Source organism: Suricata suricatta, chromosome 4 (assembly GCF_006229205.1).
Source record: "Suricata suricatta isolate VVHF042 chromosome 4, meerkat_22Aug2017_6uvM2_HiC, whole genome shotgun sequence".
NCBI lineage: Eukaryota > Metazoa > Chordata > Mammalia > Carnivora > Herpestidae > Suricata > Suricata suricatta.
In genome coordinates this window covers 46,000,180-46,018,880 of record NC_043703.1, presented here as the reverse complement: position 1 = coordinate 46,018,880, position 18,701 = coordinate 46,000,180, and the positions used below count along the sequence as shown (strand labels likewise).

Genomic DNA, 18,701 nt, shown 5'->3' with positions numbered 1-18,701 from the left:
CTGTGTGTACCAAAATCATTGTATCCATCAGGTTTTAAATTTTCGTGTACTTTGGAAAAAATAAACTAATGAAATGGGTAATAGACATACAGTTTGGTTTTCAAGTTAGTTATTTAAATTAGTTATTTATACCTTTTAAATTAGTTATTTGTTTTTGGGGAATTTTCTCTAATGATTGGCTAAGTGTAATACTTTGAATTTCTTTTGCACTTTAAAAGGTAAATGTTCAGAAATGCCTATTTTGACAGTTTATATGATTATCATGATGATAAGTAATCGTAGAGTAAGCCTACTGCATGCATTAGACTATTTGATAATAAATGTCCATTATTACCTTTATATATTATTGGCCAAAGGGGAAAAAGTCTAGTTATTGGAGTTATATGTAATGTTCAGCATATTCAAATAACTTAACACGCAATATAGAAAGGTAAAGGTGCATACTCTTTCAGTGAGTTGTCTTATTGGCAAGGGCCATCACAGTACTATTTTTGCTTAGGGTATAACAGTAATTTTTAAAAGAATTTCAAGTCAAGTTACATTAATTTATCATTAATTTATTTCTGAAAATATGAGGATGGATTCTGATTTTTCTTTCTCACAGAGGTAGTAGAGATACTGACTTGTCCTGGCCATTTCCAGCAAGTACATTGTCCTGTAGTGAATTGGGTATATGAAGGGGAACTTTATGAAAGTTAGTTAGCTGTCATTTCTGTTAAAAAAATGTAGACTGTAATATTACTCTGTGTCCTGGGGCAACTGAGAAGAATGAATAACAAATATCAATAATACTGTTTTGTGGATCCTAAAATGGCACAGCATACTCCAAGCCTCTGAACACAGAAAATACACAATGACACTATTTCCATAAACTTAGATTCAGTGCAGTATAGTTTGAAAACATGTCCATATTAGCTAAATAAACTAGACTGAAAACTGGCTTGAGTCTAAGTAAGTTAATTTAGAAAAATTCCCTTTTACTTATTAGCAAGTTCTTTAACATTAATAAAATAAGAGTTTAAGGAAATGTATCTTACATTCATAGTGAAAATAAATAAAATAACAAGTCACCAATTTGTCTCCCTCCCTTTTCTCTTGTTCTTTTCATATGTCAGAGTTCTAGAAGTTCAGACTTATAATGAATTTTCATTGGGTACATATACTTTTGGGTTCTTAGTTTGGAGACCCAATTGCAGAGAATCCAGCTTTAGGTATTCCCTCTAGTGGGATAAACCTTCCATATTCTTGACAGAGAGAGAGAAAGAACATTACAGGAGGAAAGCAGAGGAGAGTCTTCTAAGACAACAAGTCTGACTGAGAGATAGCCAAAACCAACCAACCAACCAAACAAACAAACCAAAAAGAATAGAACCTCAAAATCTCCCTACTCCTACTGTCTCTGGAAGAAAAGAAAAAGACTGCGTCTAAGCTAGGGTTGAGATAGGGGGACTGACCTTACTAAAGAGAACAAATTAATTGGAGGTGTTAAATTCAGCAAGTCAAAGGTTGCATTTTTTCCCCTAAGACATCAACTCATGGCATAACTCTATGCCGTTGCCAGAGAGAAAGCCTCGCAGTCTGTGGCACCTGGGTGGCCTGTGGACTCAAAGCTTCAACGAGTACAAAAAGAGAATGTGCAGTATTTTCTATTTTGTGTGCTTTTATAGATAACAAATAGCACTCCTCTTACCTTTTGATTATCTCGATATTTTTTTCTTCTCAAAGCTGATTTTCTTTAATATTCATAAATAACATAATTAAACTCTGGCACACAAGTTATTGTTAAAATTATCAGTGTTGTTTTTGAAAGAGTTAACATTTGCAAGGGTTTTAATATACAGCCTCGTTACTTTAAAAACAAAATCATCTAAGTCATCCTAATTGAGCAGTAGACTTAAAATGCTTGCTTACAGGATGTGGCTGTTCTTGCTCTCTCATCTTTAATTTAAAGTAATGCTAGCTTTTGCTAAATGTGGTACAAATTTCTCATGTTTTTATTATGCCTTTAGTAGCAAAACACAAATGTCGACCACACTATACTTGTATAAAATGTATGATTTTGAAAATCATTGATAAATACAGTTATTGCCATTCCTCATGCACTTTGAAAATTCCAAAGCCATAGGTGCTGTCAGATAACTTTATAAGTGGTGGCTTAAAATGCTGTTGCCTACTTCAGCCGTGTAGAAAGAACCACACCATATATTCTGTTGAAGGCAAAGCTATCAGAAGCAATGTCGGTATGAAAAGGCTTAAAGTGAATTATTCACCTCTTAACACTCCCTTGTGTTCAGTCTGCTGCAAAGAGAATGCTTACTATCAATGTGAAAAGCAGTGCCTTTGAATTAAGGGAAAAGTTCAACTTGTTCGGCTTTGTTTTCAACCCAATGGCATCAATACATGTGGTCGAACTTATGTTCCTAATTTAAAAGAAGTTTCAAAATTCCACTCCCCTGTGCCCCTGGAGGAGGAAAACACTGATCATCTTAGGATAGCTGAAGCTGTAACGGTTGATTTAACACCATAACTACACCTCCAACCCCAAATTCATGTGTGAGAAGTAAGTTCTGTCTTAACAATAACTTCAAAGAATCAAAGTAAGTCATTTTTCTCTAATAATTCCTAAAATCAATACCTCTAGAATTAAAATTTTCTTCATATTTGTATTGCAACCTTTGGGAGAATCTGCTTGTATTCCACATACATGTCCTTACTAGTATATTACAAATTTATAAAGACAGTGTTGACATAAATATGTAAAACTTGTATAGGTAAACACAAAATATAAATTTAATAATATATAATATATGTATATTACATATACAATTATTGAGGCAAATACTTTTATTTTTTTATGCTTTTTAAATTTATTTTTGAGAGACAAAGAGAGATAGTACGAGCAGGGGAGGGTCAGAGAGAGAGGGAAACACAGAATCTGAAGCAGGCTCTAGGCTCTGAGCTAGCTGTCCGTGCAGAGCTCACTCAGACTCAAGAACCCTGAGATCATGACCTGAGCATAAGCAGGCTGCTTAACCAACTGAGCCACCCAGGTGCCCCGAGGCAAACGCTTTTAGAGCCTGATACAAAATACTGCATCTTTTTGAGGCACCTGGGTAGCTTCGTCAGTTAAGCATCTGACTTTAGCTCAGGTCATGATCTCACAGTTTGTGAGTTCAAGGCCCACATTGGGCTCTGTGCTGACAGCTCTGAGTTTGGAGCCTGCTTTGGATTCTGACTCCTCTCTTCCCTCCCCTGCTCTCTTTTTTTCTCTCTCAAAATAAATAAACATTTAAAAAAAGTTTTTTTAAATGCTGCGTCTTTTCTTCCTCAATGTCTAATCTACTGTCAGTCCTATTCAGTGTATTTTTAATTTCAAATATTGTAGTGTTTATTTTTAGAAGTTGCATTTGGGTCTTTTCTGTATTATCTACTTCTCTCCTTCAGGCCCAAGATGAAGATGATACAAGGGAGGTACTTAGGGCTCAAATTTTAAGGAGGCACTTACTCTCAGAGTCATGCTTTTATGTTCTTGACCATATTTTTAATATTCTAATATTTAAGATTCTTGTTGGTGAATTCCAGTGAACAGATCATGCCTGGATCTGTTTTTATTGAGTGATTTTTCTCCTAGCCATGGATTATATTTTCTTAACTTATTGCAGACCTTATAATTCTTGCTTGAATCTCAGATACTGTGAATTTTATATTGTTGAATGTTGGGTTTTTTTTTTTTTATTGCCAAAAGTCTGAGCTAAACGTATCTTTGTGGAATGAATTTACCTGCTGAGCCTCTGTCTCAAAGGACTCCTTTCTGATAAAGAAACAGACCTAGGAAGGTAAAAGGATAGCAAGGATGCCAGCAGTTTATAAAGCACGGCCTCCTATGTTTCCACACCAATAATTCTGGAAATGCGAGAGCTGTTTGTTTTGTCAAAAATTGTTCTCTCCGTAGGAAATGTCCGGACTGCCCCATGAGTCTATAATGGGAAATATAAGAGGATACTGGCAAATTAGCATATTTATCATGTAGTGATTGAGTTAATCACAGATTGAATTCCAACATTTACTGAAATAGCACCTATGATGGGGAAGACTCACTGTACAATCCACATCCCTAATGCTCGAATTATTTTTCTCTTTCCTTTTGCAGGGTTACTTTTAAAAAACAGTATTCTGATATTTTCCTTCTTAGAAATTAGAAATGAGACTCAAAAGTATATCTTTATTTTTCTCATCCATAGTTGTCTCATTTTCTAGAAATCTAAATATTGCTTTCAAATTGCTCGGACATTTCTCCAGTTACCATTATTTCATGATTATGACAGCGCTGCATACAGAATTTAAAAAATGTAAATTTATAATAGGAATTATATTAGATAACTAAGAAATTGTCATACGTCATCTCATATAAAATATAAAACTACACCTTTTAAATGGTGTATCCTAATTTTAATACCTAAGTTGTAAAATCACTTTGAAGATATTTTGCATACACTTTGGAACATTGTGGATGCTAATCATTTTATATTAAATGTGTTTAGGGTCTTCACAAAGATAGTCTGTTCACGTCCAAATATACAATCAATATACAAGGTATTTTCTAAAACAAAAACAAAAACAGAAACAAAAAACTCTCCGTTCCAGAGGATGGATTCCTGTTCTTCACGATATACCGTGTTAGTTCTCTGCATTGAAATAAAAGGCCATTCCTTTGTTGGGGAGCCTAGCCGACTTAGTCAGCAGATGCAACTCTTGTTCTCAAGGTCATGAGTTCAAGCTCCATGTTGAGTGTGGGGCCTACTTAAAAACAAACAAACAAACAAACAAACAAACAAAAAAACCAGTCCTGCCCTTTGCAATAAATACAGTCTACAAACTTCGTTTAAAGTATTTATGTTATGGCTGGGTAGCCGGGAACTGCACACAAGAAAAACATCTTTGAAAGAAATGAAAATTTCGCTGAATAATTCATATTAAGGCGACTGTCTTATAGAGCTGTTGCTTGGATTTGCTAGTGTGGCTAAGTAGATCTTTATATCCTGAATCCATTTGTAGTCTGTCCAAGTGAATATGGAATTTTTACATAGGTTTCAAAAGTTGGCTCTGTATTAGTTTAAAAGACAAAGTTCAGAAACACTCCTCATTGAAGATATTTAATAAAAGAGTTGTAGTTTTATAATTCTCTGTGAGGTAGAAGGATCTTCAGCCTATATGATAGGCAGATATCACCTTAGATTTAATTTTAGAATTACCTCTTTTAGCACATAGTAATGAACCTTTTTTGAATGTAGAGCCCCATGTATTTTTAATCATGTACATATAAAAGCTTCATGAAATCACCACCACAATCAGGATAATAAACAGTCTGAAGCTGAAAAGCTTCTTTATCCTATATCTCCATAGTCAGTTTTAAACCTTGCCACTGATCTCTTCTTTGTCATCATGGTTTTTGCTTTTTGCTTTTTAGAGAAGTTTTATAAATGGAACCATACAGTGTGCAATATTTTGAGACTGGCTTCTTTCACTCACCAAAATGCTTTTGAGGTGTATCTAAATTGTTACATCATTAGTGTGTTTTTTAATCGCTGAAGAGTTTTCCATTGTATGCATGTACCACAGTCTATCTCTTCCCCATTGAATGATATGGACTGATTCTAGTTTTGACAAAGGGAGCTCCTGTAAATATTTATGCACACATCTTTCAAATCTTTGTGTGAACATAGTTTACATTTCTTTAAATTCCAAATGGCTGCATCAGTCTGGATTTTATTTATTTATTTTTTTTGCTATGGATTATGCTTTTGGTATATCATGTCTGCGAACTCTGCCTAATGCCAAGTCACAAAGGTTTTCTGCTAGGCTTTCTTATACAATTTTACAGTTTTACATTTAGATTTAGATGTGTGATCTATTTTAACATATCTATCTATCTATCTATCTATCATCTATCTATCTATCTATCTATCTATCTATCTATCTATCTATGTACCCATCATCTATCTATAGAGAGAGGGGTGTAGTTTAAGTTTCATTTCTATTGAATTATCTATCAAATTGCCTTTTGCAACTTTGTCGAGAATCAATTGGCCATATTTCTGTGGGCTACTTATGGACAGTCTTTTCTGTTCTATCGATCTATGTGTCTTTTCTATCTACAGCACTGCACTCTCTTGATCAGTGCAGCTTCACAGTAACTCTTCAAATAGATAGTGTGATTGCCTCAACTTTATTCTTCTTTTTCAAAATTATTTAGGATATTATAGGCACCTTGCTTTTCATTATAAATTTTTGAATCCTTGTCTATATCTACAGAAAATCATTCAGTAATATGAATGTTATTATATTTCATGTATAGGTTGAAGAACATTGACATCTTTACCATGTTGAGTCTTCCACTCTGTAAACACAATATATTTCTTCATCTTTTTTGGTCTTCTTTGATTTATTTCATCAATTTTTGTAATGTTAAGGGTACAAATTCTGAACTTGTCATTGAAAATATTTATTGCTAAGCATTTGATTCTTAGGGAACTATGATAAATATATTGCTTTCTAAAGTTTGGTTTTCAATAGTTTGTTGCTAGAACATTGAAACATAATTGAATTTTGTGTGATGACCTTAAATATGGCAACCTTAACTTATTTATTTCTGATTTTTTAATTTCCTTTTATTTCCTGCCTAAACAGTAATATTTTCTGTGAATATGGTAACAGAAATTTCCCCTTCCTTTTTAATTTTTCTTGTATTTATTTTTCTTGCCTTATTGAACTTAATGGTTTTTTAGCACAGTGGTGAATAAAAGTGGTGAAAGCAAAGGTGAAAACTTTGACTCTTTCTCTGGTAAATATAGTATTAGTTATACACGGGGTTTTTCTTGGTGGATTCTCTTTATACAGTTGAAGAAGTTTCCCTTTTCTGACTTTGCTGAGAATTTTTATCATTAATAAATGTTGACTTTTGTCAAATGCTTGATATATTTTAAAAGTTTTTTTTTTACAATTTTAATAGTGAAAAATAATCTTTTTACTATCCACTTTCAACTCAACTTCTTTAGGCACATATAAGTGTTTATATCAAATTAATCTACTTCAACAAATAAAAAAGTTACCCAAACTGAACCAACATGGTTCAGTTTCAATAGGTGCTTTCTTTTGGTTTTTCTCATAGATGCTTATATTTTAAATCATGGTTTGTTTTCTAGAGTTATAATAGGAGGAGCAAATTGTGGACTATATAAATATATCTTCTGGTATGCCTTAGAAATAGTTTATTATTAGCACCCCTGACAGAAACTCTGATTTTAAATGTCATTTATAAATTGACTACAATTTGCTGAGTACTCTTGGAGAAATGCATAAAGGCAAATAATCAAACAAACCCTTCATATCATTCAGACTTATCCACTTTGTGTGTGTGTTTAATTGATTACTTGCTTATTTGTGTTTCCAGTACAAAGAAAAGTTAAGAATCCTAAGTTTTCATGTTCATCAAACAAAAAAACAAGAAACAAAAAATCAAACTAGGAGAACAGACTCAGTTTTAGAAGATAGTTGAGATCTGTTTTGTTATGAGCAAATAATCAGTAAAAAAGGGCCAAACTTTTGTCTTTGTATTCCTGACTGAAATAGATTAAAAGGTTGATCACATTCTAAAGTTTTTAAATGTCGATTTTTGAATTTTTCTGTAACTACCCACAAATTTCAAGTGCTTTTATGAAATAAAAAACAAATTATATGTTTTAAAAGTAATAGTTAAAAGTCACTGCGTTCCAGTTGAATTTGAAGGGAAAACATTAGCGCGCTTGATTAAAGTTTTCAATGATATAAATATTCATGTTTAAATACTCTGCTGAGACTTAAAAAGCTACAAGTGTCTGACCTCAACTTTTACTTTCTTCTTAGACTTAAAAGTTAAGATTTATAGATGTGTAAGGTAGAATTATCCTCAAACCCGTCTACTTCTAAATTAACTGATGCTGTGGTACATATGGCTTTTGTTTTGGGTCTATTTTCATTTTCCTACGCAAATACAGTTATTTTACATTCAGATTATTTTAAATGAGTTTTTTGACACCCTTGGAGCCTAGATAATGAAAATGTTATTTTCTATATTAAAACCAGTGTGGTTTTCATAGTGAGTTAGTTATATGTTTGTTAAAGGCCAAATGGCTATTTCATTATGGTAATTATAAACACACACACTTTCAGGCTTCTACCTATTTAATGGATAAGTGCAGGCCTTATTAGTACACTTCTGATACTCTGCTGCGGATTAGGTTGCAGATTTTTAACAATTGTATTTTGTGAAATTCTACAATAATAAACCAACCTTCTTTCTTTCTTTCTTTTTTACATTCCTTTTACCTCTCTCCGCCATCATCCTAAAAAGATGTATGTATCTTTTTGTTTCTTTCTCCTTTCTATTTTTCTCTCGCCTTTCTCTGTAATTTTATTTTTTTCCTCTTTCTTTCCCTTGTAAAATCCCTTCTCTTATGACTTCCTCTCGTTTTTCTATTTTCATCAAGATAACATTTGGTAGCAATACTGTCGCTCAGTGTTCAGCAAACACTCTGATGCATACATGCAAACAGACATACATACAAACGTACGTAAACACATGTGCCCGTGTGCACACACATAGTTTTAAAATAGCTCTTCATTCAGTGAGGAAATGTATTCTATTTCTTAGTTTAGTCTTTTACTTTATTAGAGCTGTTTAGAACTTTAAGAATAAGCAAACACTTTTAGATACTGTCCTTATTAGAACAGTGGAAAGAAAGTTTCCCTGTCTGGTTCCCTGTGTTTAACTGAATAGGGATCTGTATCTTGTGATGCTCCACCTAAGTAAATCCAATCAACTTACAGGGTTTCTTATAATATATAGTTCTAACTAGAATTTCTACTTTGATTTTGATATTTTTCTCTCTCCTTAATACCCAGGATTCTGATTTTCTGAAGTGTTCTAAGATACTCATGGTTTAGTCTTTAACTGACAACAAAAATGGGTTGTATACATGTTTTTGACTAATTCAAAAGATGGACTTGGTTTTATTAAGTTAAAATGTTCAGTTTCTAAATCATTGTAATTTTAAAAATTGGCACAATTCTGTTGCAAACATCTTTGCCCCGGTGTCATTTTCTACTATTATTTTTACTAGAAGATCATCACCCTTAAGAACTGATAGTTGGCCATAACGGAAACATAATTAAGGTGCTTCATAGAACCTAAAAACTAATAAAACATGTTAATGAAAAATGTCTGCTACCAACTAATAATTGAAGCAGATTAGGAATGAGAAATACATTGACCTTGTTTACCTTCATCTTTGCATTTTGATAAAGGTCATTTGAGCAACAACAACAAAGGAAGATTATAGAATCAGAAATTTATGAGGGTATTTCCTGTCCTCAAGCTTTTAACAGACAGTGAAACTTAAATTGTACTTTAAGCTATTACTCTTAACATGTCCTTTCCCCCCCAGTAGTTCCCCAAAGCCACATAATTAAAATTATTTCATGGGAAGAAAAGAAGAGTACTGTTAGTTTAATTTAGCTTTATTTATATGGAAAACACATATTACCCGGCATTAAGCCTTACCTGGGGCCCTCTGCTTCATGAATTGCATGATCCTGTGCCGCCAATACTTGCATGCTGGATGATCTTGTACGAATCCATAGCTGCTTCAGGGCACAACGGCATGATATGAAGTGACGCTGAAAACAGGAGAACCTTTGTCGCTGAGTCAGCTGCAAGAAGAAGTGATGTGTATGAATGTACAGTATAGGGAGATCTATGAAAGATCTAGTCTCTTTCTCCCAAAAGACTCTGTTCCATAATACAAGGAGAATTCAGTTCTTTTTGGCAGACCTCCACATCAGTTTGGAAGCAGTATAAACAACCACAAAACAAGCCTGGTTTCTCAATGTCTTTACTCTCCATATTTTAAGTGACATTTTATTTCTTATTTTTATCTGGCTTTATTTTCAATAACCAGCAGTAACACCCCTTTCCACTGTAGAGCTTGAGTTCAAGGCCATAATAAGAATGTAGATGAGAATGAATTATAGAGATGAGTTCAACCATATGGGCCATGCTTGTAATTGTTATTGGCAAAATTTGAAAGAAAGGCCCAGCATCTCTTAATTGAGGAGTGGATGACTTTAAGTGATACGACATCGAGGAGGGCGTAGAATCCCAGCAGATGATGTAATTATGTTTAAAAATGAGTATTCTTAAATAATTCACACTTTTAATATGGAGAAATTAGGTCATTTTTCCTCTCCTCCCACAAATGTTCAATCTTCATATCTAAGTAATGAAACAACACAGACAGTGTTATCCATCCTGGTAGTAACAGAGAATGCCAGTTATGACAGGCTCATTGTTTACTTTAACAGGTAATTTGTGGACCGGAATCATTTAATTGTTCTGAGTACATAATTACATGTCAGCAATTTCCAATTTAATTAAAATGTACAAATCTGAAGATTAAGGGAATTTTTGAATTATTAATCATTTTTCCACTAGGAAATCTTGTTGCTCTGCAGGAGATTTGTCCAGTGTACAACTATACGTATTTTTTTCCTTCTCTTTCGCAGACAGACAATTTTCCCGCAGAGCCCAATTACATGGGCAGCAGGCAGCAGTTTGTTCAAAGGTAAGGCCTGTTAAATAACTTTCTCGGCTTCCCCATTTGCATTCGTGTCAAAATTGCTTTGCAAGAGACTACACTTCAGATTCAAACTCGTAGAGACAACACTTTCTCTTCTTTTTCTTTATATGTATTTCAGTAGCTCCACGTTTAAGGACCCAGAAAGAGCCAGCCTGAGAGACAGTGGGCACGGGGACAGTGATCAGGCTGACAGTGACCAAGACACTAACAAAGGCTCCTGCTGTGACATGTCTGTTAGGGAGGCACTCAAGATGAAAACTACTTCAACTAAAAGCCAACCACTTGAACAAGGTGAGTGAAGCCTTCCAATGCTTACGAAGTGTAAAGCTTAAGCAATCATTATAAACCTATTAGTACTAGAGCTGCAGTTTATCACGGTGGAATGGACCATTGATAATATATCAAAAGAAACAGCAAATCCTAAGCTTGTCCCAGACAGAAAGCAACTATTCAATACCTCAGTAACAACAGAAAAAGGAAGACCATGGATGTTAGTCTGTAACCTTCTTAAAATGAGAACTTGACCAAAGGCAGCAGATTGTTCTTATCTTAACAGACATTTCCCAACCATTTCCCATTTTTTATTTTATTAGCAAAGAAAATAAGGCAGATGGTAGCTAGATACGCACATCCTAATACACTAATGTACAAGATCAAATTTAGTAAATTCACCACGTTTAGGTACAATGAAAACCTAATTGGAATTATAAAGCTTTGTTTGTTTATTTTTAGTGTGCATTTTGGCTTCAAAGTAGTTTTTCAAGAGTTAAATTAGAGCAAAGCCAGAATTTTGGCTCCTGTTTTTGATTTACATCTAAATCTTCATGGGTGACAAATAAACATGTACTTGTTTACTGTGAAAGAGATAAAAAAAGAAACACTTCTTAATAAATGCAAATGTTTTCTAAAAGTCTATCTTCAATTTATTAATTTGATATGTCTTTTTATTAGTTTTGATGTTTTTATTGTTTCAAAGACAATGAAATATTTGCTTATAATTCACCCAAAGAGAATTCAGCTAGTCTGACGTATAAGACTTAGACACTGTGAATAGGTTTTTATGTCTAATTATAAAAAATGAAAAGAACTGTTGTATAAATCAGATTTCAGAATTACAAATATGTATTATATTAGTTAATACTAGTTTTCAAAGTACTAATAATATTTAAATATATCTAATATTGATTATTTCAGTTTTTTAAGGAGAAACTACATTTAAACTATGTGAACATAGTCATTTATTCTTCTAATTCACTTATTGATTGTCAGTTCATAGAAAGTGAGCTTTTACCTATAGTGAAGCCTGACATGTCACATCTGCATTAATAGATAGAATGCTATTAATTTCTCTAACCTAAAATTAAAATGGATTTTAATACAAACACATTCACACATATGTAAATTCAATACAGAAATAAATACATATGTTCAGTATAGCATATATTTATATTTCTGCACTGAATATAATTATTCTGAATTTTTTTAAGGTCAGGCTCCCCAGAAGCCTACTTTTGATAATAACTGCCACATATACATAGCAACTTTTTGTCTAACAATGCAATATTGTGTTTTAAATTATTTTCAACAAAAGGTATTTAAATATTTATAGAATATTCATAGTTCCTACAAATTTGAATATTTACTTACAGTGACTTAAATGATCTTGATGGGTACAGACTATGTCATATTATATAATATGTGAATTTTTTAACTTAGGAAGAGTGGGTTGTTGGACCTGGTATGTGTGTAATAAAGTGGTTGATGGATAATACATTGGCTACTTTTTGTAATACTGCATAAGGAGTTTGCATTTATTATCATATCTTCATGAGAAACTTTGTTAATCAAAAAAAAAGTTTATATGCTGTTCACAATAACTCTTTAATTTCTTTTCATCCACCAACTGAGCAATATATTTGAGGGGCAAAAGCAAGGCCCCCTATAGAAAAAGGAAGTGGTTTTATTTATCCCTAAAAATGTAATTTATACTGATAATCTGTTTTTCACCTTTGATATTAGAAGATAATACCTTAGAAAAGTGGTTATTCTTAGAAAGACATGTATCTGGTATATATTGTAAATAATATTACACATAAAATAATTGCTAGTCTAAGAGTGAAAATGCTAATACAAATGTCTCCTGGAGAACAAGTAGTTTCCACACATCCTTCTTAATAAATATGGGAAAGTTATTATAAATCTGAAAGTTGCACTTAGCTAATCTATAAATTATAGAAGAGATACTGACCTCTACTTTAAAACATGATTTTGGATCATTGGATAAAATAGTATTTCTTTGACTGAATGACTGATTAATATATTAGTTCATGTATTTAATAAATTCTATTAAATCCTTTCAATAAGAGGAAAGTTAGATTCTTCAGGAACGTCAAACATAAATTTGACTTGGAGCCTGCCTTCAAGAAACTGTATGTAACTAGTAGAGATGGGGGAATCTCTCTCTCTCTCTCTCTCTCTCTTTCTCTCACCTATCTCCATCTGTCATCTTCTATCTTATTTCTTTCCATCATCTATATCATCTTTTTTGTTCTCTTCTTTTGTTCCTTCTTTCCTCCCTCCCTCCTTTCTTCCTCCCTTCCTGCCTCCCTTCCTTTTTCATTTTCTCCCTTCCTCCCTCCATCTCTCTCTCTTTTTCTCTTCCTTCCTTCCTTCCTTTCTTTCTCTCTTTCATGTATCTATGTTTATACTTCTCTACTACCTGTGTAGATTCAAAGGGGGAGATTAGCATTTACTGAGTTCTTACTGTTTACTATAAACCGTGCTAATTCCATTTTATTGTAGACTTATTTAAGCTGCAAACTCTGAAATATTATCATTTTATCTTACTTACAAGAAAACTGAACTTTGAAAAATATATTAATCTGCTCAGCAGGTTATCCTAGGTCTAGATATAGCTACACTTGTGTCTTTTCTACACAACTTTGTCTCCAAATGGAAGAATTTTCTCAGACATTCTGATTCACTGCTATGACTAGATATCAAATAAACATTGAAGAATAAGTTAAAACCTGAGTTCATGTATGCAAACCTTAGGGGAGAATATCAGAATAGCTCATATGCATTGAATGAATTATTCAGTACTTAAAACTTATTATCCTATTTAGTTTTCATTGCATTTATAGATAAGTAAGTACTGTTACTCTCACATTTAACAGATATTAAGAAATGTTCTCAGTGTTCTGCATTTATAAGTAGTGAAGTCAGCGTTAGAAATAAAATGACATGCCTTCAGAGTCTGCCCCTTTACCCAGTGCTTTATACTATTCACATAATGAACAGTTTACTCAGAAATAATTTTAAAATGTTTGAAGAAGCAATCAGCCATTGTCTTGGTCAATGTACTCTGTTAATTTATTTGAAAAGCGTCAAGAGAAGCAATGCCAAATTAATTCAATGCACACCCATAAAGAATAATTTCCTTTACAGATGAAAGATGATGACAGCCATATTTAAGCAATTATCTCATGTCAGATTTCAAATATTAAACCCTAATCTTTAATACCTTCAAAAATCTGCTAAGAATCAAAAGTAAATTTTCTTTTAGGAGAAATAAACCAAACACAAAACAGAAAGAATTCTGGTTATGAGTCTTTTTTTCTTCCTAAATATTTGTAGTAGTGCCTTAACACGTTTCACGTAAAACAATCAGTAACATATTACATTTTACATTTTTTGTATTAACTTAGTTTACTTCTTTTCTTGTCTAAGTTTTCTCTATTAAGAAAAGTAATATTCTATTTCTAAATCAAAATATTTCTTTTTAACTTAGTAATTGGAATTAATTCCAAAAAAATCTTCACATTTTCAATGGAACTTTCTACTAATAATGATTTTCCTTTGCAAATGTTTTAGGCCTTCGAGATCTTCTATCATTAGTTCAAATCTCACTTTTTTCTTCTCCTGTTTTGTGAAGGTTTTTTCATTTGTTTTACTCCTGAGAATTGTGATTTGCTACCATCAGTTTAATCATCCCAAATACACAGCAGTAGTATGTGTTGCTCATTATTTTAGCAAAAATATTTGAAAGGGTTCAGTAGTTAATTGAAGGGGTGATGGACAGCACTGCAGCTGGGGATAGCCTTAAGGATTTCATGTTAAATCCTCTAATAGAAAGAGGTGATTTTAGTGTCTCTTAGTGGGATTTAAAAAATTCTCAAAGAATGCACTTAGTTTCTTTCTATTTGATTGCATTTTTGTGCCCTGCCTTTCTATTTGTCACTTAGTTTTCCTAAATACTCCATTGTCAAATATTATAAGTATGTATGTGTGTAGGTAGGTATATATACACACACACACACACACACACACACACACACACACACACACATATATATATATATATATATATATATATATATATACAATTTTATAAGTAGATAGGTAGGTAGATAAAGCAATGCAATCCACTTTGACTTCTTTAAGAAAGTACCTATACTTTGGAGTTTCTGTCCATTACAGAAGCCTGGTAAAGTATTTTATTGTTAGCAATAACTTTTCCTTCTTTAAAAGATTTAGTAAGCTTTCCCTAAAATTCAGTAGTCTCTATTGATTCCCAAATAATAAATGTACAGTTTTCATAAATGCGGCCTGGTGATTTCTTTAAGCTCCTTATTGATAACTCAGTGACTGTTCTCAATTTTTCAAGGTAATCAGTCTTCTGGTATCTTTGTACTTGAGTGGAACCAAGTTCTTGAACTGAAGCCAGAAGCTAGTGGAAGAGCATGGCACACCGGAAGTGTTGACAACCTTTGCTAGGGAAGGCAGTGGCAGGGTGCTGACACCCTATTAGGTGGCCAGTTGTCCATCCCTTTTTCTGACCCTAGATTCCAGGACTTTTCTGATCCTTAGAAGTTGCTTCATTCAAGTTCTTTCTCATTTTATTTAACTGCCTTATAAGTTTTTTTTCCTATTTAATTCTGTGCCTCCTCTGTCTTCTCTCTTCTGCTAGAAAATCTGACTTCTTAAATTACATTCTGGGTTCAAAACATTTCACAATGGATTCCCTGATTAAAATCTAATAAAAATAAAATCAATAGAAAGTTGAGAATAATAGAAATACAAAATAAGCTAGGTTTGCTCCAGTGAATTCAGTTTTAAAACTAAATTACATTCTTAAGGGTTGCCTTCCCTCTTCCCAGAGGACGTTCTGGAAAACTACAAAAACTGAAGCTAATGGATTTTTTTGTTGTTGTTTCTTTTTTTTTTTTTAAGTTGCTGTTTGAATTTTGCTTGTGGGCCGCATATTTAAAAGAGGATTGGGTTAGTTTAAAGATTGCAGTGTTTACTATGTGATTTCAGTTTGGCGAGGCTCTGAGCCCCACTCTTTCACATCGCCCTTCCTAATTGACTGCATCATGACTGCAATTTCACCATATTTCTAATTATGTCCCGAAAGGAAACAGTTTAAGGTTTCCACAACCTATACTTTACCATGAATGAACAATTTAAGGAAGAAGAGGTAGGGAAATGGGAGAACAGGAGGTCCTCCAGAGCAAGGTGGAACCATATATACAGGATTTGGGAGGGGGTTATTGAGACAGGATTAGGAGACTGGACAGAAACTTGAACTACTTTGCAATTTCCCCTAGAACTGACCAGCAATAGGAATGTACTTAAATAGTACTTTTATATTCTCAATCTTCCATTATGCTTTCTATTCTGAACCTATGGCTACTGCAGCTCTGACCCTTCCGATCAGCCAATGTCTCTTCCCAGACCTTAACAAAATAGGCACCAGCAAATCGTTTCTACACAAGTAAGGGCACAGAGGTGGGAATGACGATGTCCATCCTTGCCATCTCTGAAAATAGTTTTAAATAAGTATTTTCAGAGCAGCCATCTTGCAATCTCTGAAAATACCTGTAAAAAGAAATGCTGCTGTAAAAAGTTTAATAGTCAATTTGTCTTAGGAAGGAAATAGAAAATTACTGCCATATACAGGGTGGGGGGGGGGAGGAACACAAGAAGGAACGGTTGACTGTTTGTTACCAGGAAGAAATCATTTACAAATTTTAAAAGGCACTGCTGCTTCATGATTCAAATATGTGGCATATAAGGAATTGTATTATTTGCAAAGAATTCTTATTATGTCAAGCCCTCTAAGTTTGATTCAACTGCATTTATTTAAGAGCACCTTCATGTCGACTTTTTCACCCTCTTGTGTTGTCTTAGAGCTTTCAGAATTCATCTGGCTTTAGATTTTTCTGGATAAAATATTCCCCAAACTATGAGCAGCTTCAGTTCATTTTTGATTACCAAACTTTGCAAATGTCCCATAGTTCACCTAACTTTAAAAGTTTCAATGACATCTCTTTTTCTCATGTGCAAACATCTGTTTCTAGAATCCAGCAGCTGGTATCATGAAAATAGAGAGATTTTATCACCCTCACATTTGTTCTCACCGTAAAGCCTCCCTAACAAGTGTTGCATGATTTACTACAGACTCAATGTGATTTTGAGGTTCTATTGCTTTTAGTAATGACTTTTGCTAAAACACTCCAAATTGGGAATGTTGGGATAGTATTTCCCAAACTTTAAAAATCTCATTTTGCCTTGGGGCAGGGGCACCCTCCCCAACCTTAGAATTATTGTTTCTTTCCTACACTCTGATAAAACTAGAGGGTTTTGTTTTTTGTTTTTTTTAATAAGGACATTTCTTTTTCATTTTTACAAATAAAATTCTGTATTAACAACATGTATGATTCTATGAAAATAGGAGCATGGCATAAACTATAAACTATGACAGTCTGGAATGGTTGCTAGTTCACTTGTTAATTAAGAATTATGAAAAAAATGTTAATAGGTTTTAAGCTTCTTCAGGAAATTTTCCATCATTTCACTTTAAACCCATGTTCTAGTATTGTGCATTCTTTATTCTTTTGAAAACGATATGAGGAAACATTATGGTAGGAAGATTCCTTGAATGCTTGAAGTATAATTCTCTTGTTTATAAGTAAGAAAACAGATTCAATGAATCATCAAGTTAGAGGCAGAGATAGTACTCATTCCAGGTATACCATTGGCTGGTCTTGAGCTCTCTGTATCCTTCATGCCATTCCTGTAACTCATGATAGAGAGATCTCAGTGTCTGCAAGCAGGTGCTTCAGAAATGAAGTGAAATCACACTTCATTTCCTTATAAATCTGAATATGCAAGCAGTTATGCCTGAGAGCTTACTTCTTGATTCTTTCATATATATTGAATGTTTAATGTATAAATATATAAATATATTATATATATTGAATAAATGTATTGAATAGAAGCTCCAAAAGTCAAAAAATATATCATACCAGATGTAGACATGAACACTATTGTGTTATTTGTCACCAAACATGAGGGTGTATGTATTTCTCATCTGGGCACAATATCTACACTTGTAACTGTGGGTCTCTGATATTTTCTCAGTGCACCAAAGGCAAGGAGAGATTTATTTAATCACTTATTTTTTTTTTCCTGTTAATGAACAACTGTGCCAGGGATGTGAAGATGAACTAATGCACAGGCTGGGCTCTGCAGGAGCTCACACTCTAGTAAGAGAGCAGAAGCTCTGAGGTTGATGTGCTGAGAGACTTTCCCTGAGTATGCATGGAGTCAGGAGAAAGGTAACCCAACTGAGAGTTGGTGGATCAAGGGAAATTCTCAGGGAAGGAGACATTTGAGCTGACAGGTTCAATCGGAAAATGCTTATCTGCATGGGGAGGGAGGATAACAGGGCACTTTCAGAAACAAAGTGAAGTGACATATGGCAAGTTGCTGTTGGATGCATATGCGTAGGGACATGTGAGATGGAAAATGGAGCAAATGAGCCTGAGAGGTTGTAAGAATCCCAGTGATGGGACAACTGACAAGGAGCCATTGGAGGTTCAGGAGACAACAGTTCAAAGTCTCATTTTCTTTTTATTTTCTTTTTTATTTTATTTTTTTAGAAAGAGAGAGAGCATGAGCAGGGAAAGGGGCAGAAAAAGAGAGAGAGAGAAGCAGGCTCATGCTCAACACAGAGCTGGACAT

At 33.5% G+C, this 18,701-nt stretch overlaps 1 protein-coding gene across 5 annotated transcripts in view; it reads left to right on the top strand.

Annotated features, from left to right (window-relative positions):
* The window catches only part of PCDH17 (protocadherin 17), a 96,532-nt gene that overhangs the window by 23,580 nt on the left and 54,251 nt on the right, over positions 1 to 18,701 (top strand). For 3 of the 5 annotated variants that reach the window (XR_003907625.1, XM_029936638.1, XM_029936636.1), the window contains 2 exons: positions 10,600 to 10,658; positions 10,792 to 10,964. Coding sequence is in view for 4 of the 5 variants with exons in the window: in XM_029936638.1 (XP_029792498.1) it covers positions 10,600 to 10,658; positions 10,792 to 10,964 (232 nt within the window). In the remaining variant the exon portion in view is untranslated. Of the gene's footprint in view, positions 1 to 10,599; positions 10,659 to 10,791; positions 10,965 to 18,701 lie in introns of those variants that run through there. The other 2 variants (XM_029936637.1, XM_029936639.1) reach the window with 2 other exon arrangements.